We start from the raw sequence: 25,190 nt of genomic DNA, 5'->3' as shown, positions 1-25,190 counted from the left end.
GGGAACTGGGTTCTTAGCCCAATGAAACACAAGCTTAGTATTAGATTAAATTATGGGATAGTCTAAAATATTTTAATTTGTCTTCTGGCAGAACTGTTCACACAAGTGTGGCTTAGAATACCCATGTGTCTACACATCTAGCCTAACTGCACCCCATACACCAGCACTTATTTCATGCCATACCTTTACTTTTACTGTACTTTGAGATCGGGATGGACAACTCAAGAAGACTTCCAGCTGCATTTTCAAAACTGGCATTGTGACAACTTCAGAGCACTGGTTGCAATATAGCAATTCTCTGAAACACGCAAAATAATGATGGAAAACATAAAGAAACAAACAAGCTATCAGTCATAAATCAAAATAAAACCCCAATTAATGTAGTCTCTAAAATACTTTTCTGGTAGACTTTTAGCAGCAAAGCCCTGGTAGAGATTCAGTTGATAATAGCAGATAGAACTCTTCTGTTGGCAGTAACTCTCCTGGAGGACCTAAACTTTTCTGGCAAAAGGATCTTCCTTTTATAATTTCTGGCAGCATGGGGAGAGGTTGCTATTTATAGTCATCCCACTTAAGCAAATATTAATCTCATAACCTCCTAAAAGTTATGGCAATAGAAAATCTGTAGTATAGATTTGGCCGAAGTGAATTATTGACTTAGGCCCTCATTCAGCAAACGTTCTATGTTTTCAGTGCACTCTTAAGTCATGCACAAAATTAAGCTCAGCTATAAGTGCTTGTTGGAAGCACTTCTTAAACAAATATTGATAGTTCATTTGTTCTCCAAATGAAGCAAAAGTGTCCTTCACAGGTGAGATACTTTTTAAATTGGACTACACTACACTGGACTACGTGAACATAGACACATCCTTATTTTTTGCATGACAATATAATACAAGACACCTGGTTTTGATTTTCAGCCCTTTTCTTGTACAACAAAGCATAAAGGGAAAATCTCTCTCATCTTTAAGAAAATATTACCTATTTCAATAAGAACAACACAATTTCTTATAATTTTCATAAGCTTTTTCAGACGAACAAACTCCTTCCTTCCTTCCTTCCTTCCTTCCTTCCTTCCTTCCTTCCTTCCTTCCTTCCTTCCTTCCTTCCTTCCTTCCTTCCTTCCTTCCTTCCTTCCTTCCTTCCTTCCTTCCTTCCTTCCTTCCTGCCTTCCTGCCTTCCTTCCTGCCTGCCTTCCTGCCTGCCTTCCTCCCTGCCTTCCACACTCTGACTTCTTGTATCCCTTGGGCTTTTATTCCACCAGGTCCACACTCTGCAAGCACAAGCTGCCTAGGCAGCTGCAGGGGAGGCTTTCCAAAACTGTGTCAGTGTGACACAGGTTCAGCATTTCAGGTGGCAACACGTCCTGTAGGATCAGTCCTCACACTCAGGACAAACATACTGCCAGAATTATTCAACATCCTTTTTAGAAAGGTGACAGATTTAATAGGTCTGAAATGTAGCACAGATCACAGTACAGTACAAAAATGAGGTGAATTGAGGATACACAGATTAACAAGGCAAGACACAGAAACACATGTACCTACTTCTAAAGGAACTTAAAATCAGACCTGTGGTTTATGGGCATATTTATTAAAAGCAATATTATAATGCAGTGGGCTATGAAACTTTTATAAGCAAGAGTGGTTTAAAAAACAAGTAATAACTGCAAAATCAAACTATTTAATATCTACTTGTATCTTTCTTCATATATTAATGTAACCTTGCAGGTTTTATCAGTTCATCAGCAATAAAAATACTACGTCTTAGCTCTAGGAAAGAGCAAAGTGCAGCTTGTGCCTGCAGGAATCATTGCATCACCTATTGCTGTTATGGCTACATCTACAGAACACCTGGAGTGCTCTGGAGCATGCTGACTCTCACCTGTCCTGGGGACACACTTCCAACTTTCCATTGCCACATCTGTTGCATGTAGGCCAGGAGAAAGCAGTGCTCTCATTAACTCCAACAACAGTACCTGCAGAACATGGAATTCTTACAAAATGCTAACGTTAAGCCAGCAAACACAGTCACTCTTGGCTTCACAGCAGGTTTGAACCTTGCTGACCCACAGCTTAAGACTTATCAGAGCAAGAATCGGGTCTTCCAACAATATCACTCCCTTCCTCCTTTGTCCTTCCAACAAAGGATGAAAGTACAGCAGAGTGTTACATTTTAAATATATAATAAAGTAGATAATTGACAATTAACTTTCCAAACAGCCTCAGTTCTTTTGGTTTGGATTTTACTGCTTTTCTGATTTGTTTTTGCTTGTTTGCTTTCTTTCTGGTCCTCTGATGTTTTCTTCGCAATAAACAGCTACAAAAATAATCAGATCGAATAGCTTGATATTGATATTTAGAAAATACAAACCAATAAGAAGCCCCAATCCCTTCTGAAAACAACAATGCAGATTAAATTCCACTAACAATGGAGTTATTCTTCATTTATACAGATTTAACAGAGATTAGATCTGGCTCACAATCTAAAGTGTGTGCGTAAGAAGGGAATGCCAAAGATACTTTGGACTAATAAAAAGGGCCTTGCTAGTTTTGGCAAGTAAAAATATATTGAGAATTTTATGAGAAGCCAATAAAGAGTGTATTATATTTTATGGTAATAATACACTGAAATTATGAGCATTATTTATAGAGAAAAATATTCACCTGTAAGAATTAAATTACACTGAAATAAAACCTCACTAGTACAACAGAACTACAGATTAAAAAAAATCCAGCCTCTGTTGAGCAAGAACCTCACAGTTCTACACTGCACTCAATAGAAGAAAGCCTTGGAGACTATGGAGCATTTACTGTTCCTGGACTGTAAGAGAGGGTGTTAATCCCTTGTTTTTCTGGTTCTGGGACAAGGAGGGAGTTACATCTAAAAAACAAAACTGTAATTTTCTTTGGGAATTCAAAGGACAGTGAGTCTGATGATCTGGAAAGCTGCTTCTCAAATACAACATTTATGACCCAATTTCTAAGTGTACAAAAAAATATCAGGCATTTCTCTGACAGAATAAGATATTCTATTTAGCCACTTGGACTCTTAGAAGAATAATTTTGATTCTTCAGTGTTCGTGATAAACTGAGAGTTTCCATGGGTAAGTTTCTCTTTGAATGACGTGAATGCCGAATAGAGTTAAATCTGCTTGGTGGATTTAACTCGACTGGATCCACTTGACTGGTATTCCCTAAGACTCAGTATTGGGGCCAGTCCTGTTTAATATTTTTATCAAAAATCTGGATCCAGTCAAGATCCTCAGTGAGTTTGCAGATGACACCAAGTTGGGTGGGAGTGTTGATCTGCTGGAGGGCAGGAAGGCTCTGCATGGGGATTTGGACAGGCTGGATCAATGGGCTGAGGCCAGTGGTGTGAGGTTCAACAAGGCCAGGTGCTGGGTCCTGCACTTCGATCACAACAACCCCAGGCAGAGCCACAGGCTGAGGGGAAGAGTAGCTGGAAAGTGACCCAATGGAAAAGGACCTGGGGGTGGTGGTCAACAGAAAACTGGACATGAGCTGGTGTGTGCTCAGGTGGCCAAGAAGGCCAGTGGCATCCTGGCCTGCATCAGCAATAGTGTGGTCCAGCAGGATAAGGAAGGGATCATCGCTCTGTACCCAGCACTAATGAGGCTGCACCTCAAGTCCAGTTCTGGGCCCCTCACTCCAAGAAAGACACTGAGGTGCTGGAGCGGCCCAGAGAAGGGCAATGGAGCTGATGGACAGGAGCTGGGGTTCTTTAGCCTGGAGAAAAGGAGGCTTGGGAGGAACCTTCTTGCTCTCTACAGCTGCCTAAAAAGAGTTTGTAACCAGGCAGGGGACGACCTCTTCTCCCAAGTAACCAATGACAGCGTGAGAGGAAATGGCCTAACGTTATGCCAAGAGAGGTTTACATCAGATATTAGGAAGACTTTCTTCACTTAAAGGGTGGTCAACCAGTTGAATAGCTGCCAGAAAAGTGGTGGAGTCCCCAGCCGTGGAGCTATTTAAAAGACATGCAGATGTGGCATTTGGGGACATGGTTTAGTGGTAGATTTGGCAGTGCTGGTTTTGATTTTGGTTAATGGTTTGACTGGATGATCTTAAAGATCCCTTTCAACCTAAGTGATTCTATGATTTTATAATTCTTGTTCACCAAAAAGCTACTAATAAGTTTGCTGAGTATGTTTCCTTCTTCATTAAAAAAATAATTTTAAAACCAAAACAAATCCCCTTTCTCTCTAAGCCTTTTCACTTTCTTCCAGTTGTGTGCCATATTCCAACTGCAAGATGCCAGTGCAAGTACATTTGAAGAAAATTAATCAGGATCATACTGATGAGATTATGTCTAGTGGAGATTATTTTGATGATAGAATTCCCTTGAGAAAACCACTAGACATCACTGAAATCAGACCAACTCAAAGCAGCAACAGGTGTAGTAATCTAGTGAAAGTCTTGTGCACCCTATAAAGCGATTTCTCAAGTTCAGGATGCTGAACTACTGCACATCTTTTGCAAGACTGGATTTTGCTTGACATACACAAACCTTTTGGATATTTTCCCAAGATCCTTCTTTTAAATGAAAATGCACACGGCCAAAATTAATTTTTTACCTCTAGTCTATATTTAAGGATTGTGGCTGGCACCATTAAGAAGAGATTGACAATAGGACAACACCTGGAAAAGCAAGTCTGCAATGTGGAATGCAAAGGAACACTTTGGTTGAAACAATTAAAACATGGAGGTGTTGTTTTGGATTTCTTTCCCCCAGTCAGTTATCCTGATTAATGGGACAGGAAATGCAAAAATTCAATCAAAAAAGGAAACATAGGTAAACTGACTGACCCCATTTTAGTCCCACGATTAAGCGGAAAACTGAATAAAACCCCGCACGCCTAGCAAAGACTGAAATATGAAAATACCCAACGTCAAAATTCAGTCACTGTTGGTGAGTCATATACTACGCAAATAACATTAATCAAGTAATATTCCCACATATCATATGTGGTATAGACTAAGTAGAATTTACTCAAAGCATGATTAAGAGGAAAAACAGTTCCGTGCCATATGAACTGCCAACATTTAAGTCATCCTGACTGCTACTATACAGCAAACAGAGGTTATAAATTACCTTGCAATGCATAGTGATAAGAAAATAAACCTATTAACCCTAAGATCACAGGTGGAAACCGCAATGAAGAATAAACTTTTCATTAGAAAGCAACCACAGGTTTTCACTGATCTGTTGAAGAGCAACACAGTCCATTATCCCAGAGCTGGTATGAATGGACGTCCCTGAAACAAGAATTTTTGACAAACTCATTGCATCTGCTTGGAATGGAACACTTTCTGTTTTGATAGGGAAGGAACCTCTGAAGAACATCCAGTCCAGAGTTGTACCAAGTTGGTCAGGGCCCAGCTTCAAGCAGGAGCTTGGACTGGCAGACCTTCAGATGTTCCTTCCAAAGGAGCAGGAAGGCACACTCCTTCAGGAAGGGGTAGAGAAAGCCTTTTCAGTCTCTTTGCTAGGTGGGAGGATGCCAGAGTGCAACACACATAGGTGACCGAAAGTACAAGAAATGAGAAGATGTGCAAAGCAAAAGAATGAATGAGGTAATAACTGCTTCTCATTGACAGCCAGACTAACAGCTCTCTGATTTAGGAGATAAGAGACAGTGACTGAATTTTAGAGATGATACATCTCCTTCCATGCACTGTTCCACCGAAAGTATATTCTTCTACCAACAAAGTAGGGTCAATGCTATTAGTTTAATTAGTTCAGCAGAAAGATGTAGGCTACATAATTGAAACCCAAACCAGTGAATGTATCTCTTGAATGATATTAAAATATTTCAGTACACACAACAGTGAGAGTTTTCATCAGCTTATGCTGCAGCATAAGTATAAAGAAGATATTTTATATTCTATGTTGGTATTCAGGTGTGGGAATCTACACACATAACAGCTATCCTGCATAAATTCCAGATTAAACAAGACAAGGTTGTAGGATTAATTTCTCCTTTTGTCATTCTGTTATCTGTAATACAGGACAGGCAAAGCATGACATCTCCCATGTGTGTAAAGTAAGTACTTGTTTACACAACAGATCACAAAGGTGTACTTTCTTTGCTCTGCTGGAAAAAGAAAGGAGAGAGAGATGTTTCCTTTATCCTACTACGAACACTGTCAACAAGAAAAAAAGACAGGCACTTCTCACAATCATAAAATTAACAGCAGAGAAGTGACAATTCTTAACATAACTACTGGAGAGGTGAAAAAAAAAGTCAAAAAGCATTTCACACCCAGTGACAGAAATATCTTTCAAGTAGCTGTATCAATGCAAGATGTACATAACAACCAAGGCTTTGAGTTGTGCTTGGTTTTCATTATACGCTGTTCAACATTGGTCACTGCAAGGTGCTCAGTAATTAATCACAGAGGCATTGCTAAGTTGTGGCTCCACCATAGCAGCAGGTATGTTTAGGCTTTGCTTGGTTTCAAACTGTCTTCTCAGTCTATCATATTATAGCTGAAGAATTAATTTGAAAACCATTATTTGTTGTAATTTTAAAGTTAATTTCAAATGCTCCAGTGAATACTTGAAGGTATAAATGCAAAAGTGTATCAAGAATTTTCTACAAGGGATACTGGAATAATACAAGTTAAATTAAGGATGGAAATAGCCTTGAAGAGTTGTTGGGCTTTTAAGGGCTTTTTCTCATAGGCACTGTACAGCTGGGAGGTTTAACAAGCTGTCTGGACAAAGCATTAGAAAATACACAGTAGAGAATGTTTCTGCATGATTTGGAATCACTAGAAAATCTGTTGTAAGAAATGTTTCTGCATAGCTAGTGGTAAGACCAAGATAATGGTCAAAGACCAAGATATGGTCAAACCATATCTTAGACAAAGCTATGATCCAAAGTGGTTGGTGAGCAAATACTGGCCACATTATGCTAAATTACTATGGTAAAATAATAAATTGTGCTACTTCAGCAAAGCTCCAGGGAAATCAGTCACTAACCCCTACCATTCAAGATCTGGGTAACGTATCTTACCCATCTGCCTAAAAAATATTGGTATAACTCATTGTTGGCAACATCAACAGGGCTGGTGTGAACAGAAGGCTCCTGAAAGAAGACAGTGAAGGAAGGAATATAATGAAACAGATTGTGCATTAAACATTTATTCTGGGGTATGAGTGAGTGGGAGCAGAGCTTGGCCAGCAAAAGACAAACAGAGCCCACAGTGAAGCATAAAATCTCCAATATCCTAATGACCCATAGCAATGCCATGCTTTTTTAATCCTTCCACGCTGTTTGTGCAAATCAATATAAAGACACACAAGATTAAAATGAGCACAAATAATTAACCACATTCATTTCAGCAAGGCCATACAAACCTCTGAGAGCACAAATGGAGCTGGCCTGTGTGGTAGAATCCAGCTCATCGAGTCTGACAGGGCCAGTCAGCTCACTGAGGTCAGCACCGGCAGCCGAGCACAAAAGAGGCTTTTGTAATAGGAGAACAGTACGTTCAACACAAATAATCCTACCTGCCAAAAAAGACATTTCAGCTCAGTACAGTAACAAGGAAAAAGGTGACCACGTTAATTGTCACAGCCAATAAAGACAACAATCTCTGCCAGCTACCAAACAGATGAATAGACTCCATCAGGTTTTCTCAATGACAAAATATTTTGCTTTCAGCGAGACATGCACCGTGCTCTTGGTACACTTTGCAACTCCTAGGGAGAAAAAGAAATCTGAATTTGAAGAAAAAGAAATTTAAAAATCTGAACATGCCAGAAATGAGTCTGATGCCACCCAGACTGCATCATATCTCACTCCTTGCAAACAGGTTACAGGCTTTTCCTTGGTAATAAGCTTGGGCACCCCTTCAGGTGGTCCTACTTTGCTTCAAAGATTACAAAGAGTAGGTGCATGCAATGCTTTATTCCCCAGAGCAGAGATTTTTGCTTCAGGACACACAGCCTTTTGCACAGCTTTGTACTTCCAGTTCACTTACATTCTAGAAGCGACTGTAGGTGTGAGATGTGAGCCAGACCTGCCATCACCATACAAAACTAAACTTGAAACTCAAAAAAGAGTGACTAAAAATGAAAGTAAAGGGAACAACCATAATTTCATGATCTGTATGGCAGTGAAGGCTCGCAGCTAAGATGGTTTAGGAGATCTTGTAAAATTTCTCTATCCAGGGACACACAGATTTCTTAATATATTTGAGCCTTCTGTCAGCTCACAAGTTTGATTTACACTGGTCATCAGATTCAACAGTCATCAGAGAAGACTGACAGCAATACTGGTGGACATACAACAACAACACTGAATTTCTCGTTCCCTTTCAAAATCAAGCCAAAAATACAGAAAAAGAAACTTTACAAGAAAGTTTAAATTACAATCCCTTTCAAATTTCTCATCCCAAACTTGCAAAGTCTCATCTTCATCTGATAATGAAAGTGACCTCTCTGGAGGTCACACATTGAGGTGTCAGAGATAAGGGAGCTGTTTCTGTGGGACTCCAACTGCTTCCAAACCATGTGCAAAGCTTACCATTTCCCCAGAGAGCATCCTTGAAGAAGACAAGTCGTGAGCCAGCACTGAGGGCTTCTATGATTTCCATACTGAGAACACACGACGCAGTGACTGACACAGTAACTACTTTTGGAATCCCATGAACCACATTTTGCAGTGTGGAGTCAGTCACAAACAACAACATTTCTCTTTGATCTATAGGAACACTGTGTTTTGTCTGCGATTAGGAAAAAAAAATTACAAATTTGGAATGCAACTGTTAATTTTTTTCTAGTAGAAGAAAAGACTAAACAGCTTCATATTAAAATGACTCGTAAAACTGACAGAAGTTATTACAGTTAGAGCTTGTACAGGATAATGAGTCAAAGGTTTACTAGAATTTTTTGGTATTCCTTACTTCAGATACAAACCTTAAAATCTCAACCTTAAATTAACTTTCTGAGGTTGACTCTTCCTGGACTCTTGGCTTTACCTCAGTCAACCATCATGCTTTATCATAATTTTCTTGAACTGTACATGGGATCTGAAAATATATTTTCCAAAAAAAATATACTATATATATGGTATACATAAAAAGATAATTGGATGGTTTTAATAAGATTTGCATAATTTTTGTCTTAAAAAAAATGAGTAAAGAGCATTTCTTCTACTAATATTATTCCTCTGTGGACACATTTTCTAGGTACTGTTATCAGATTCCCAAGTACAACCAAGTTGCAAAGTGGAGTTTTTTCTTTCAGTTGAACAAATATCCCTACATATTCCAAGAATGCATAAAGTTAAGGAAGTAGATAACTCCTAAGTAAGACATATATGAATCTGCAATGACAGTGTAAGTTTTCTGCCCCAGACAGATATAAAAATACCATATCAAACCATATTTCATATTTACTAGTGCAAGGAACTTGGAAATGTTCAGATTCTAATATTCTAAAATATCTAAAATTAAATCATTTAATCAATTTAAAATGTTTTCATTACTCTTAATTAGTCTGCAGATCAAAAATTAATGCTTAAAATTATCAATTATTTAATTGATAATTAAGTACTATAATGCCTGGAAAGACATATAGCATTTAATTCTCAGAGCTGCATATCTGTAGCAGAAGGTAATGCAACAAAACCCCCAGTATTTTGTCTTTGGTTGAATTCTAACTTTGAAACCATCAGCCACACTGAACGTGGCTTTCTGTCCATGCTCGCACTCTTAGAGCAAATGAGGTAATTGTAAATAGTGACTGGAAAAATTCACAGTTCAGATATAACAGTTATGCCTTAATACAGCATATGCTGCCTATCACACTGATGTTGTTGTTTTGCCTAGTAACTACATACATTTGGGCACCTCCTCTGCATAGATACCATTAGGACAGCTTCAGAGAAAGAATTTTTACATCTGTCCCTTGAGAATTACTAACACATTAAAAGCTCTCTTTCAGGAAAGTCATCCAAAAAGTAAATAATAATAAAAGCAAAAATCACAAGTTTGTATAAAATCATCATCTTGCTATGTGTGACAATTTGTTCTGAACAGAGAGGAGGACACAACAGACGCAGCAGGATTGAGTTACAAGGAAGGACAGCTCCTTAACCACAGATGGAATATATTTCCTCATGTTCCTTCTGAACCACAGTTCAGATTCTGACTAATAAAAAAAGTGTATTTCCATTCCTCCTTCACACAAATTAAGCTATATTAATTTAAGCACTTAATACTGTAGTTATAGAGAGTAAATACTGTTTTTTAAGGTACATCTGAATTAGCTCACATAGCAGATTATTTAATAATAAATCTTCAAAACAAAACAAACCATTGTCCCTTCCTCACTTACTACAACTTGGTGATTTTGCATGTGAAGGGTACATCCACTTGGAAAATGCAGCTGCAGGAAACAAGCTGCTGTTTTTGATCTTCTGTGAGGACTAGGCAAGTGATACTCTAGCAGCAGGTAAATACCTTTACATTCCTAGAGCAGTTATCCAGAAAGTTAAACATAAGAAGAATGTCTTCTATTGCTTTTCCATCATTACTTTCAAAAGATTATGAGCACTCATGTTGTTCACTTATAAAAATCTGGTGCTTACAGTTCAGTAAGTGAACAGTCTTTAAAAAATGAACTAGTAAAGCTTCTAGGAACAAGACAAAAAAAATCACAGACCTTTTTTTTCTGCTACTCAATATTCCATTATTCAAAATCACATCTGTTCCTGCATGCTTCATCTTTTCTCTAATTCAGTGATGAAGTGCTTTTACATAAGAATACTGATAACCCACATCAGAATTTCAGATGTAGACATTCCTGAATTAAAAAATGTTTGGCTAGGATGCCCCTAGTCTGAAATTTTATTTCATTTTTGACTAGAAGAGGTTTCTTGGAAATAGGAATTTACGCACGTATGTGTCCATCTTTCTGCTGGCACACTAAAGATCCCATCCAGCTAGCCCTAATTCCATGCTTGAAAATGCTCTGTCACATTCTCAATTAGCACGGAGAAAACACAAGAGATACCCCTCATCTCAGTAGTTAAAAGTACTCCCTGCCTAAAAATTAAATCATAATTCATTGGCTTTTGAAGCAAAAGGGCAAGACCTAAATTAAATTTATGTCTCAAACTTCTGGGAAGCATCTCCAGCTATTTTGCTGGCTGTTCTGGAATTTCTTTGTCTTTGCTTCATATGCTTTGATTCACACTTTGTTTCTTGTGGAGCTGATGGACAATTGCAAATTATTCTCTGCTAGAATTCAGTGCTGGCTGTACTGAGAATCCAGTCGCCAGGAAAAAATAAATAAATCAGCAACAAAAAAATTCCTTTAACTACTAAGGCAGCTAGCAACAGTTTGAAAGAACATCGTAGCATCATTCAGAAACAAATAAAACATAATTGTAAGCTTTCCGGCGCAGTATGGATGGCAGATGTATTTACCTAAGAGTTCTTCCCTTTTACTACTTACTGGACTATAAAAGCCAAATTTGCCTGAGGGGCTTCTATGGAAGTCAATGAAAATCACCCACATATTTGCATGAAAAGAGCAAAACTGTATTTTTATATAACCATCATCTGTTCCACTCTATCCCCTAACACCCAACTGACTGGGAGCTTATTGCTACATTCCTAAGGATAACATACAGCTATAAATTGAGTTTCAATTAACTTTCTGTAAGCTCTCTCTCCAGAGTGCAGTATTATCTCTGGTTAGATAGCAATTTATTCAGGAATAATTAGCTTTCTAGGCTGAGTGGCACTGAAACCTGTGAGCAGTTCATTTTACCTTTCACAAGCACTTTAGACATGGTGATAATTCTGCCCATACAACTCTTGAAGATAATCCTGGCATTGGGGTTACCCCTAAACAAGATGAATCTTCTTCACATAGACATTATGCTGATTTTATGTTGAATTCTTTGCTAAATAAAAATATTACCTGCAGCCTTCGGTAGACCACTTGGGCCCAGAAGCTACACCGCTTGTTACAACCATCAATCTGAAAATAACATAAAAATAGGGAATGAGACAACTGTGATACCATAAATCCAGTGGTAAAAAGTATTTGTTATCTGATTTGTAAAGCAGATTACCCGAAGAATGTCCTTTAGACCATGAACAGCTGGTGGCTGGTACAAATTAGAAATCTGCTCTTCCTCATCCACTTCCACATGTATTTCACCAGACTGAACAGTAAGAATGTAACAGAAGCTGGGAGGAGGAAGATTTGTTGTCATCTATTAAAAAATAAGAAAAATAAATGTGACAATAAAAAAGGCACTTTATTTAGCCAGTCAAGTTTTAGAATAATAGGCAAGATTAACAAAATTATTTACATTTTAAATGGATGGGGAAATAGAATTATATGGTTAATAACAAGGACTCTGATGTAGAAGATGAGTTAATAAATCAACAGTCGCAAGTTATAAGTGAAATCAGCTTGTGTGTATCATTCTTTCCATAATCTAACATTGATCTTCATCACAAAAACAACTCATAACTTGGCACAGTTGACAAACACAGTGACTATTTCAAGGTGTTTTCTGTTGTTTTGCGTATTTTTATTACGTGGTAGGAGTACATTGATTAGTCTTATTTTCTTTTTTTTTTCTTTTTTTTTTTCTTCTTTTTTTTAACATCCATAGCTTTTTTGAGATTTGGGGACTTTTGCATGTGGGTGGGTTTTTGTGATAGTAAACAGCTGCCGAACTTTTAAAGCTGCCAAATTAAATCCAGGACAGCACAAGGAGATAATGAAGAACAGGAATGCAAGAGCTGCAAGAACTGCTCTCTTTGTGGTATGCCAGATTTTTCTTTTCCCCTTAAAAAGTACCATGACGTAACAACTTTATCAATCACCACTTAGAGAGGTCCCAAGCTGGAAAGACTTCTCAGAAAAGAAAAGAAAATGCTAGAAGATAATTTTTATTGCAAATATGGAAAAATACTCTTTCAGCAATGTTTGTTGTTAATAAAACATTTAATTTAATAGAAGAAATATGAATATATTCAAGACAGTTTCCCAGCCATTAAAAAGAATCTGCTTAAAGAAAAACAAAAGCAAAGGAAGCTGATACCCAAACTCTGTTTGCCTCTGACAGCATTAAAGAATGTATTTGAATGTACATACGGCTCAAAAGAAATCTGTTCCACAGGTCCCTTCCCAACAACACTATCATCATGCTGGCAATATTATTTATGTATTGGCATATAAAACTGCTTCCACAAAACTGTGCATAAAACTATACTGTTTGCATCAAGAAAAGAAGTATCTCAACTGAAAGAACTCCACACAGCCAAAAACGTGGAGCATCAGAATACAAGTTGTAGTTCTGTGTGGAATTACTTTCTATTTAAAATTGATGGCAGAAGTGTAAATTACACGATTATGGCAAGTTTCCTCCATTTTAAAATTGCTAATAAAACAGAAAAAATGAAGAAATAGCAACAGTCATAATAACACTAAATGACATTTAAGAGCTTTGCCTCAGCCATAGATATTCCCATTCTGTTGTCCACATAATTTTAATGCACAAACCCATCCATCCCTCTGAGACTTCCAAAATATTTCGATGAAAGTGAGAGTCAAAGAGAGCACTGCTATTTCACTCTGTTTCAGTATTGATTTTATTTTTGACTGAGGTCTGATCTTTTTGTTCTTCAGTATGTACCTCTGGACAATGCAAAGAACACGTTACATTGCAGAGGAAAGATTTGTGGACTTTAGAAATAACTAGTAATAGCCATCTTCAATATTCCCTGGTTTTGAAACTTGTTTATTTCCAGCTCTCTCTTTTTTTTTCCCCATACTGACGCCTTTGGTCTAAAACCGATTTTTAATACCACTAACTTCTTCCCAAAGAACAGCCTATACAAGAACACCAAGAAAGCCCAAGCTCTTGACTATCCAGAAGCTTCTTAAATGGTCTTGTATTACTAAAATGATTTGATGTGACAGAACATCTTTTCAAAGACAAAAGCTAATTGACGTAAAATTACAGGTGTGATTTCAGCTTTGCAAATATATAACGTACTTTAAATCCATTTCTATGCTTTTCCATCCCCTAAAAATGACAGAAACATTCATTCATCTTTAGTAATTACTTTTATGTTCATCCTTCTGACCTCACATGAAACAATGAAACAAGTATTAGTCAGAGACATCCTAACTAGTAAGAGACCTGTTTCCAGGAGTCATTCTGTCTTCACAGAAATTAATCTTCAGAAGTGCTTTCAAACCTAAGGCTGAAAAGTGCTTTTAAAGAATGAGTTAACATCCTTGTGTATAGATTTCTCAGCAGGCTCCATGGTATCTAGTATCTCTTTACTCCTGTAAGGAGAAGAGAGGAAGAATTTGTCTGGACATCTTACCATTCTAGCTCTAGAGAATTAATAAGGAGCTAATTGCATCATTTTGGAAAGATGCTGCTAATCCAGAGGGCTTCAGGTTAATCTGGGAGGTTGTCAGAATCAGTAAAACAAAAACTTAGTAGGTAAAAAGAGGGAGAGAGTCTTCATTCCCAAAGTAAAGATGATTATACCACCACCAAAAATACTAGCTGTGAATGAAAAAAATCATGTCCATAACAACAAAACTTACCATTTCAGAGTCTTGACTTTGTCCAGGAACTTTTACAGGCACTACTGGAGGCCACAGACTGTCTATCAGACTAAACAGTCCTAATGCCCTTCAAAGAGACCAATAAAATCAGGTTTAAAATGTTTTCCAGTGTTACACATTATATTAAAAAGATTCATTAAGAAATGTAATCTAAACCATTGCATGATTATGAAAACAATTTAAAAACATATTTGTTTTCTAGAAGCTGGTTTTGATTTGGTCTAGTTAAATCTCTATGGCTTTTGCTGCTGGGTGGAGAGGGAGGGAAGGGATCACAACCAGTGACAAGTAAGTCATGTCTAATCCTTTGCCACAAACAGCTTGCTGCACCATAGAATTCAGGGGAACTGGGGTAAATGGTAGCTTGGGAAGGACACAGGTATCAGCACAATCTCTTTTTTATCTTCACACTTTTGATTTAAAAAACAAACATAAAATTAACTCTCCATCACATTAAGGTAAGATGTTGACCACTCTTTGGCAAACCAAGCTGTACTTTGCAGCAGTTCAGTGGCTGCCTTGTGAGTTGATGGAACATCTTTGGTGGACAAACAGGAGTAGCTAAGGGAGGGGAAATAGTAACAGATAGCTAACTTGAAGAGACATACATTTTTGAGTTAAAGCTCTCTGTTATCCTGCCCAAGTTCTCTGTTCTGTGCAGTTGAAGCACAGAGACATGGATTTTAACCCCACACTGCCTCCAAGTTGTCTGCTCCTCCAATTAAGCAAACCACTATTTCTGAAACCACTCTAAAAAAATGAAGTCTAAAACTTGCTAAAAGTAATATTAGATTCTAAACCCAACTGTTTAGAAGGAAACCACATACCCTGTTTACAGGGCTGAAGCACATTGCAGTATGCTGCTTCTCTTCAAGGGGTCATGGAAACTTTCCTTTTAAAGTTCTGCTTTTAGCTCACTTCTGCTTAAACTTATTTATTTCTGCATTTCCCTAGTCCTTCTCTGGATCCTTAGATTTTGGGTGTCTACTGTGAGCTTCTCAGCATTCACTGCCTGTGATTCAGTGTTAACAGTGATGACCAGCTCTGTGAGGAGTTTTATGGCTGTAAATCTCAGAGGAAATCTTTGGGAATACAATTTGAGGCTCAACATTCAAGCTGGCAGACTACAAAGATGTTGCTGCCTGTAGTTGTGTTCTCCACATGAATGAAAAGACTAGAGACACAAAAGTACTCCTTTTTTTATAGAAATGGATCTCCTGACTAACAAAGCATCATCCCCAAGTCTGTGAAAGGAGAGAAACTGGATAGTTTTGGTGTTTGGACGTTTATTTTTTTTATTTTAGTTTGGGGTTTTGTTTGTTTTTATTTTTTAACAGTGATGCCATTGCAACACACAAAGCAATATTCCCTAGGTATTAAAGATACTTTACAGCAAACTGACCACTTCTTGAATCCTGGACTGGGGCAAGATTTTCTGGTTCGTATCGTTCAGAATGAAATCTGACACAAGGAAGGCCAATGCCCAGAGGAACTAACTGGTCTTGCTAACTGGGAGATGAAAAAGGAGAGCTACAAAACAAGAGCAGAGCCTCCTGTACAATTCAGGCAGTTCCATAAATGGCCTTCCTCACACGACCCACAGCACAAGGTCAGAGCACAGATACGAATGTACCACAAACTGTGCACAGAGATTGCACATTTATCAAATTAAAACAATTAAACCATGTTGTTTTTAGCATGTTCACATCTTCACACAGATTGATCCCTCATTTGCATTTTAAAATGTTCACAAAGGACATGAAGTTGTCCTTTTTTCTTTAGCTCACTCTTAACTTGCTATCCTGTGTCAGAATATCTAACACATATGGTACATTTTCTTCTATTCTTTGTGCCCTTTTGGAGAAGGCCATCTCCTGCTTGAACTAGGAGCACTGAATTAATAGTAAATGACAGTATTTGTTTGCAAGCAGGCAGAGATCAGTGCTGTGTGGGGTAAGCCTCCTGAACATCTTGGCCCCATCATTTCTTTGACACCGGTCAGGCCAAGGGCAGAGACAAACCAAAGGATAGCAAATTCCAAATCACATCCTGCTGTGATCCTTGTCTGTGAGGTGGGATGCTCCTGAAGCTCTCACTCCAACAGTGAGTGTCCCTGGTGGGGAGATCCCTGGTTGCTCCACCCACTGATACATCACCCAGAAAGTCAACTCCCTCTTTACACTTACAGGCGTCAACTTAGCAGCAAGGAGAACGAAGTAGGGCCACTGACAGTGGAGAAATGACAAAGACATTGTGTCCTCCTCTGCAGAAGATCATCATCCTCACAGAAAGAATAAAATTAATTCCCTTCGCTGGCCAAGTAACACTCAAGTTCCAGTTCAATCTGATTTGAACAATGGGTGCAGTTTATTCAATATGTGTAGCCTTCTTCAACTATACAGTCAGGACAAGAGATGAACAGCTGGCTCTGTGCTACAGTGAAGGGGCATGGTTGGCTCCCCTGTGCATATGGAGCCTCTCTGGATACACAAGACAAAATAAAAACCCTAAAATTTTGCTCTGTGACTGTAATTACTAGTTATTTTGGGGGGAAAAAGTATCACAAAGGGACAGACTTCTAAGAAAGGAAAAGCAGAATACGAAGTGAGAAGAAACAGGCTCAAGGATCAAAAAGAAAAATGAACATGTAAAGTACTTTGATAATTTTTTCTTTGCTTTTCCTTCAGAGACTAAGGCTCTATTATTTGTACTCTATAATTTTGGAAAAAAAAGACTGAATCTATAGCAAGAGAAGGACAAAAATAATCTATGAGATTCTAAATGAGACTCAACTCTCTACTTTCCATGACAGGCTTAACTCTGTGTTTGGTAAAACAAATTTTGCCCCATGCCAAATATGTATATTTCCACTGTTTAACACCAACACAATAAAGCTACCAGTAACTCCAATGGAGTGTTACAGTAAAGATTTCAGAAATTTGGACTTATGACAGGTAGGTATGCCTCTCTTCTATAAACCCACATCTTCAAGCTTTGCTTATATATATAAACAGATTCTATATATGTGTCTGTATACATATATATAATAAGCAAAATTGGTGGTTTTTGTGTCCTAAATTATTTTTACTATCCAATGTCATCAAAAGGCATCTCTCTTGACTTTTCTTTGCTAAACTTCAGTATATCTTTTCTCTGTATCCATAAATGCAAACTGCCTGCTGTGTACCCAGACATCAGGCAGAGAATTTTAAAGATATAATACTGTTAGACATGGTAAATGCATGAGTGATACACCAGTACTTACACTATCAGAACATCTCTGATCCTGTGGAAATTCCATTTATTTCATACTACAAGCTGTATTTCAAAAGTCAAACAACTCTTATTTTTCAAAACTGCATTTCACTGATTCTGACCTGGGAACTTATTTCATAACCTAATAAGAAGATTTTGTTTATTTCTTCCAAAAGCACAAAGTTTCAGCTGGTCCACAGTTCTGGTCCAAGAACTTTGTGTGTGCCATGTCTGATTCAACTTTTAACATATAGCTTATAGCCTGGGGGATTTTTCAACTTTAATAATCATAACAGGCTCAAGGAAAAATACTAGAGGGAGAAAATACCAGAAATAACAGAGAAAAGAAGGGACATAAACAGGGAAGAAGGATCACTATGTAAGGTTTATAGCAAGGAACAGAAAGATGCTAGGATTCTCTTCCAACATCTTCTACAGCTTTGCTCTGACGACTCGGGACTTGGAACTTCTCTGCTTCCTCCTCTCCTACTTCTTAAACTTTTTGTCTAAACCAAAACAGTTTTCTTTGGCAGCATCAGTCTCAATTATTAAGAACTCAAAAATAAGGCAATTTCTAGCCCTCTGAGTAAAACGAAGAAATTCCTTTATAATCACCTAGACTGCATAAGCTTCAACTGTCAAGGGACAAGCAATCCAAACACAAAGCTGACACTGTAGGATCTCTCTCCCTCTAACTGACCTACTAAGATCTTGCAGTGCTCAAACTGTGCAACACCACATTTTCTTAGTCTTGAGTACTACAAGCAACAAAATCACAAAGTAAAAATCTGAGTCTACTAAACCAGCATCTTTGTCAAAATACAAGAAGGGAGGAAGGGCTGCTGACCTCTTTTTTTTTTTACCCAGATTGTGTTTAGATATATGGAATTATTTAGTTGAATGATTTACATACTTTAGTAATTCAATTTTCCATAGTGTATTAGAAATTACATATACTACATTAAACCAGCGAAATTATAACACAAAAGTACTTTTGATTCAATATGGATATGCTTATTTTATTCTCCAGTGCTGAACAACTGAATAGATTAATGACGCAAGCATTAAGATACAAGCAGCAATCCATGTTTATTAAAGAATAGAAAATTCAAGAAATAAAAAACTTAATTTCTGATACAAAAGCATCCATAGAAATTAATAGAAACACAATGCATATAGTCAAAACTTCAATGTGATTACTGAAATTATGCTTTAAATGAAACTCAACTTTTAACCACAGAAATTACTGAAATGTTTCAGGACCTCAAAACCCAGAGACGTGGGTGGACCTTGTAGATGGCAGTCTTTTTGGAGGAGGGAAAACCAAAGGAAGGAAGTTATGACCTACTTGCTCTGTGGAGAGTTCATACTATTACATTTCCTGTCAACGTCTAGCAGCTAAAACACTTACTTGTGCAGCAGTTAGGAGTAGTCCTCTCTTCTGAGGGCAAAACAAAATGAAGAGAAAGTATATAGTGAAGAGTAAAGGGGAAAAGAAGACAGAAATTGAAGTCAGAGAAGTATGTGACTGAAATAAGAAGGAAAAAGAATAGAAAAGAATGAAAACCCTCAAGCACAATAGTGACCATTACAAATATACAGGGAGATTTCACATTTCAATGCCTAACATTTGAAAGTTTAAAATGACAAAAAACAGAAGCCAATTTTATTTGAAAATGCAGAAATTTCTCAGAAAAACATAACACTGGTTGATGAACTCAATATTCAGAGCCTGTTTACTGTAGAGGAAAATGCAACAGATAATACAGCCTGCCAGAAATTAAATGTTGGCTCTAAAGTCAAAGCTTATGAGTTGATGTATACTTCAAACTGTTTTAGGCTATCCAACACGAGTGTCAATTTTAGCATTCTACATGCAGCAGTTGCCTCTTCTTTTGAAGATTATTAACCCTTTTTTTCAATTTAGGGACAAAATTTGTACTGACACCCTGTGTTCTTTCTCCCCTCTCCATTTTTAAATTGCAGTAATCTTTCATATTTCTAACACATTAGAAAGCATAAAGAGAAGTATTTACTCAGCAGTAAAACAACTCAATGGTAGAAAAATCGGGTGAAAAGACCAAAATTGTCAAAATCCAAATTATTACTCTGTGTGGAACTCCAGGTAGGGTTAAAAAAATAAGTTATTTTTTTGTCAATAAAGACAGGTCTCTAACTCCAAAGATTATCTCAGATCACTGAAATTAATTTCCAATAGGAAGTAGGAACTATGACAATTTATAGGTTATTTACTCCTGGGGCATTTTAGTGAGTGCTCAGCCCCTGCATCTCATTGCATTCATTTAGTTCCTGGTTATACCTGACATACCTGAAACAAGCCTGAGACCTATTAAAACAGGAGGCTTGCGTGTGCTGCATATGGATTCTTAACCAGCATTCCTGCCTCTAGCAGCACACCCCCAAAATCTCACTTCCTCTTCCTCAAGGGACTGAATTTAAGACTGACACATGAGGCAGTGGGAGGGTGAGAACATGAGCCTCTAAGGAAACAACAGCACCAGCAGCCTTTCAATGAATATTTTTCAGTCTTCTCCCTTTAAACCACTGTACTTTTTTCTTCTTCTTCTTCTTTTTTGCTGACATTAAGCATGCAGTCCAAGGAATAGTTGTAGGAAAGGCTAGGTGACAAGTATGGATGAGAGGGTGAAGAGAAAAGCTGTCAGGAAACAGATACTGAACCACACAAGTTCAGTCAGTTGCCACACTACTGCTTCCCACTTTACCCAACAGCCTCACAAACAGAGTAGAAGAACTGCTGGAAATCAGGCACTGAACAAGCAACTCTGCCATGACTCAGCCATATCCCTCTGTTTTACAGGATTGCCAGAAACTGGACTGCAAAGGGAAACACCACTTCCTTTACTGGACTGCAAAGGGAAAGATTTCTTGCAGGGATGGTTTAGGGGAGTATGCTTTATGTGGGATATGAGTCTGGCTCTGAAAACCACCTCAATCCGTAAAAGACCTTCAGACGACCTATATGAGACCCTACTACTTGTCAAAGCAATATTGTAAACCAATATTCAACATTAAAAGTGTTTCTCTCAATGTAAGGTTACTATCATTCCAATTTTTCACAGAGCTGATCTCTCAAGACAGGACATGGTTGTCTAAGTTCTTATCCTACTTTTCTCTTGGAACACAAGTGTTTTCTTATCAGAAGGAATGTGTTTAGTTTCTCTAGCACTCCTTAACAGTACAGGTCCGTTCCAAAGATCAAGTAACGTGTTCAGCTGGGTTTTCCCCTGGGTGTAAAATACCCTTTATTGCAGACTTATAGGCTTTTAGCCCTTGAAATGAAACTTCAGCTTACAATAGTGATTTTAAAATTGCATTTAGTGGAATGATGTCAAATAGTAATTTAAATTAAATATTTGATTGTGAGGATGGATGAGCGCCTGGAAAAATTTTTGAACAATAACAGTGGTTCATTGATGCAAAAATCTTGAGAAGCTCTTGTATCTATTAGAAAATCTTCTCTGCCTCACAGAGAAGTGTGCTAAGGAAGCACTCTGTCTCTGATTACAATCCATGTGACTGTGGGACAACATGAACATATGGGATCTTATTAGACATTCCTGGCTTTCTCCAGATCATGTGCTTCAAAGGCACACACAAAAAATGCCATTACTTTTCCCTTGTATTTCCTATATTTTCTTCCCTTTTATTCACTTTAAAAGCCACTCTCAGACTCCAGGAAACAAACAGTTTCAAAGCGATCTCCTTCCAAAAAGTAATTGGTATTCTCAAAAAAAAAAAAAAAAAAAAAAAAAAAAAAAAAAAAAAAGAAGCAGCAGTCTTTCTTGCAGGGCAGACCACATAGTTCTTACTCACTCATGTGCTGCAAGCCAAGGTTGGGCACTCACAGGCATAACCCATCATGTGCTTGGATACACAAATGGCTCTGGAAAGCCATTTATCCAGTGGCAATGAGCTCTACAGCTTAATTATGCTCTCTGAGAGTAAGTACTCCCTTGTATTCATTTCAGCTATGGCTTTACTGTGGTTTCCATCACACCTAGAATGTGTCCCAAACACTTAAAAGTAATAAAAAGTTATAAAGCAGAACGTAAGCTTAAACAATTAAGAAGAAAAAAAAAATCCCTGAACAATTCCCCCACCCACCCATCTTGTACAATGAAATCACGTTTTAACCGCTGCACTGTCCCCGAAGCTACACTATACCCTTTTCTTTTAATGTTCCCTAGCAGGGTTACCACCAGCACAGCTCCAGCTGAGCCACCAGCATTTTCAGCAGTGTGTCTTCTGAGCCTCCTCAGAATAGCCAGAAGTAAGTTACTGCTGCTTTGAAACAGAATTTACATTAGAAAAAGTCTGTCTCTTATTAGTTAGGCAGAGTACTGGAAGCACCAGCAGCCAGTTGTAAAACTTCATTTGTATCCAGAATTCCAAAGCCATTATTTAATTTGTTTGGAAAAAATGTAACTTGAAAAAAAAAAAGCCAACAAAATAATTAAATAAGAAGACGTGTTTGTTATTAAAGATCCATAAAAATGCAAGTAGGCTTGAAATCCAAAGGCTCTGAAAATTAACACTGCAAGTACATAAAAAGAAAAACATACTGAATAGGGCTGGCTGGAAAACAACAATTCCATTTTGCTGAACATTTCAAAGCTTTGAAATTTGTTTTTGTTCCAATATGAAACAAAAATGAGACTTTCTCAAAGTTTTCATGAAATGAGAATAAGAGAAAGAATATTCACTCCCTCTGGACCTGAAAAAAATCTTCCCAACAAAGCTGTCTCCAAAATAGATAATGTTTCCATGAAACATTCTGGTTTTGATGAAACAGCATTTTTCAACAGGAAAAAAAGTGTCAGCAGAAATACCATAGCCATTCTAATAGCAAAGGCTTATCTAGATCGGATGCTTGTACGAATAAATTATGTTGAGAACTGAACCAGTCTAATTATATTTATATAGGTCCCCATGAGAACATTGTATCACTCTCCTTAAAAAGATACTCTGTAAGATAATCAATCTATTTAATTTTTTTTGGTGACTAAATATACTTTATTTGAAGAACGTAAGAGGAATCATAGATTAAGCAAAACCTGAGATGTACCATAAGTCAATTTGTTACTTACCTGGGGGAATTTTCCTATAAAACTATTGACATACTTATGCCAAAATACGAATGGCTTTAAGATTTGCAAGATTTTTTTTTTTTTTTTTTGCTTTAAGAAACTTAAACTGTAGTTCTAAAACCATATAGATTTAAGAGAATTAAGTTCTAATAGACTAAAGGAAAGTCTGCTTGAAACTTCAAGCCATATTGGGCAGCACTGTAGAAAAACTTAGTGCAGTAAAAAGTTCTGCAGTGAACGGGAGGTGAACTAATGTTTTTAAGTCTCTGAATCTACTGAACAGGAAGAAAACACTCATATTTTATGGAGTATTGCACACAGTAATTCCTTACTCTGCTAAGTGTATATTTGTGCATTATGTTATTTATGCTAATTTTGGAGAACCGTTGGCTCAAGCACAGCTGGATGCCTCAAAAGTGGCAATGAAGACATTTGATTGAACAAAACAAGGTTCAATCTGTTCCAAAGAATGTTGGTCACAGAAAAAAATAAAAAGGCAGACCATCTTTGCCTGCTACAGCAATATATTCTTCCATTATTTTTTCTCACCTTCCTCTTGTAGTTCTCTGCAAAATCTTCATTCCAGCTAAGCAGCATGATTTTCCTTCCCATCTTCTGCAGTACTGCTCAATGTCATCTGTGGCACTCAGGGACTGCAGCTGCACTTCACTGAACATGCCATAGGCATCCTGGACAAGGAGGCATAGCCTGCAAAACATTCCTCCATTACTCACTGGTATCTGTTCATAACAAACCAGTGAGTAAAGTTCTGAAAATGATATTACAAACTTCAGGACAGGGCTTATCCTCTGCAGTATCTGCAGAATTCCTATCAAGTAATGTATCAATAAACAAACCCAACATCATTAAAGGTTTTCTCATGTACATTTTCAGGACATAACAAGGCCATGAGGTAGAGAAGCATGACTGAAACAAAGAGTGCAAGGCTTGCACTGGGGATTAGATTAATCAACTGCTATGCACTATGTGGCTTGTGTACTTAAAACCGAAGAAAGTTACGTTTTTGCCTTACTTGAGGTGAACTTTACAATAAAGACAGAACAACAAAAAAACATAAATATGTGTGTTTATAAATATATAAATTCTGCTTAGAAGTAAGCAAAGCAATATATTTCACAAGTAATAATCACCAAGAAACCAAGCATTACATTTTCCCACACTCTTTTTTAAAAAGAGTCTTCAGGATGCAAAAAAGAGTGAAATATCAATTTTCTTTTAAAGAAGAACCAAACTAAACAAAACAACATAGAACTGGAGATTGGTATATTCAGAGTTGGGTATGAAGCACAGAGGAACTATTTTAAGAAGGTAATTAAAGAACCTGCTAAACAAACAATTTGATTAAAATCTATAGAAGTAGGGGCTGTAGGGCTGGGAAGTATTGCTTAACCAACTTGATGGCATTCTGAGAAGATAGTACTGTCATAACAGATAAGGCAAAATCACTGGATGTCATACATTTAGATAGCCAAAAGTACATTTCACAAGATTCTGCACCTGAGATGAGCAGCCACGATAGCATGAATCATGCAGGGCTGGAGGAAGGAGGCCCCTGTCTACAAGACTGGTTTTAATTGCCTCAGAAAGAGACAGTTAAGCATGGAAACTTTTCAAAGGGAAACAAAAATTACCTTTCAGGGTAGCACACACATCTACTTTCCAAATAAAACCCAGGGGTGCACCAGGCAGCAGAAATCTGTTAATTTCAAAGGTACATGCCAAAACCACCCTCCCCAGAGTGGCACCATTGTTCCCAGCAAGCCAACTCCAACTGCTTTTGGAACACATCCTATAATGTACATGCACCCTGAAAGCATTCAACAGCAGACATTATATCTTCATAAAATACATTTCAAACTAAATGAGTACACTGAAGAAATCCATGTATTTTCTTCACATGGAAAAGTAGGTACATGGAAGAGCACTAATCACACTTTTCTTGTTCGTTATGAAGTGTCTAACTTTGGCTTATGCCCTCAAGAAGGCTGAATTTGATATAAGATACAATCCCAAAGGCTTTCTGACGTCAGCAATTGTGCAAGCACCAGCTAAGAGTCTTCATTTTTTTTTCAAATGCTGGTTGTAAGGAGCAGGGAGGGATAGAACTGGGTAGAAACAAAGATTCCCATATTTTCCCCA

The 25,190-nt window shown here is 37.5% G+C and overlaps 1 protein-coding gene across 5 annotated transcripts in view; it reads right to left on the bottom strand.

Moving 5' to 3' along the window:
• Positions 1–25,190, bottom strand: part of SPIDR (scaffold protein involved in DNA repair) — a 194,267-nt gene that overhangs the window by 3,241 nt on the left and 165,836 nt on the right. The window contains exons 11-18 of one of the 5 annotated variants that reach the window (XM_030266178.4): positions 23,580–23,738; positions 14,626–14,713; positions 12,119–12,262; positions 11,965–12,024; positions 8,558–8,756; positions 7,387–7,539; positions 1,885–1,978; positions 184–298 (exon numbers count right to left, since the gene is read on the bottom strand). In XM_030266178.4, the coding sequence (XP_030122038.4) occupies positions 184–298; positions 1,885–1,978; positions 7,387–7,539; positions 8,558–8,756; positions 11,965–12,024; positions 12,119–12,262; positions 14,626–14,713; positions 23,580–23,738 (1,012 nt within the window). Of the gene's footprint in view, positions 1–183; positions 299–1,884; positions 1,979–7,386; positions 7,540–8,557; positions 8,757–11,964; positions 12,025–12,118; positions 12,263–14,625; positions 14,714–23,579; positions 23,739–25,190 lie in introns of those variants that run through there. The other 4 variants (XR_012054123.1, XM_030266179.4, XR_012054124.1 and 1 more) reach the window with 4 other exon arrangements.

The sequence above is a fragment of the Taeniopygia guttata genome, chromosome 2 (assembly GCF_048771995.1).
Source record: "Taeniopygia guttata chromosome 2, bTaeGut7.mat, whole genome shotgun sequence".
Lineage (NCBI taxonomy): Eukaryota > Metazoa > Chordata > Aves > Passeriformes > Estrildidae > Taeniopygia > Taeniopygia guttata.
The sequence above is the reverse complement of the archived record's forward strand: the minus strand, read 5'-3'. Positions and strand labels throughout refer to the sequence as shown.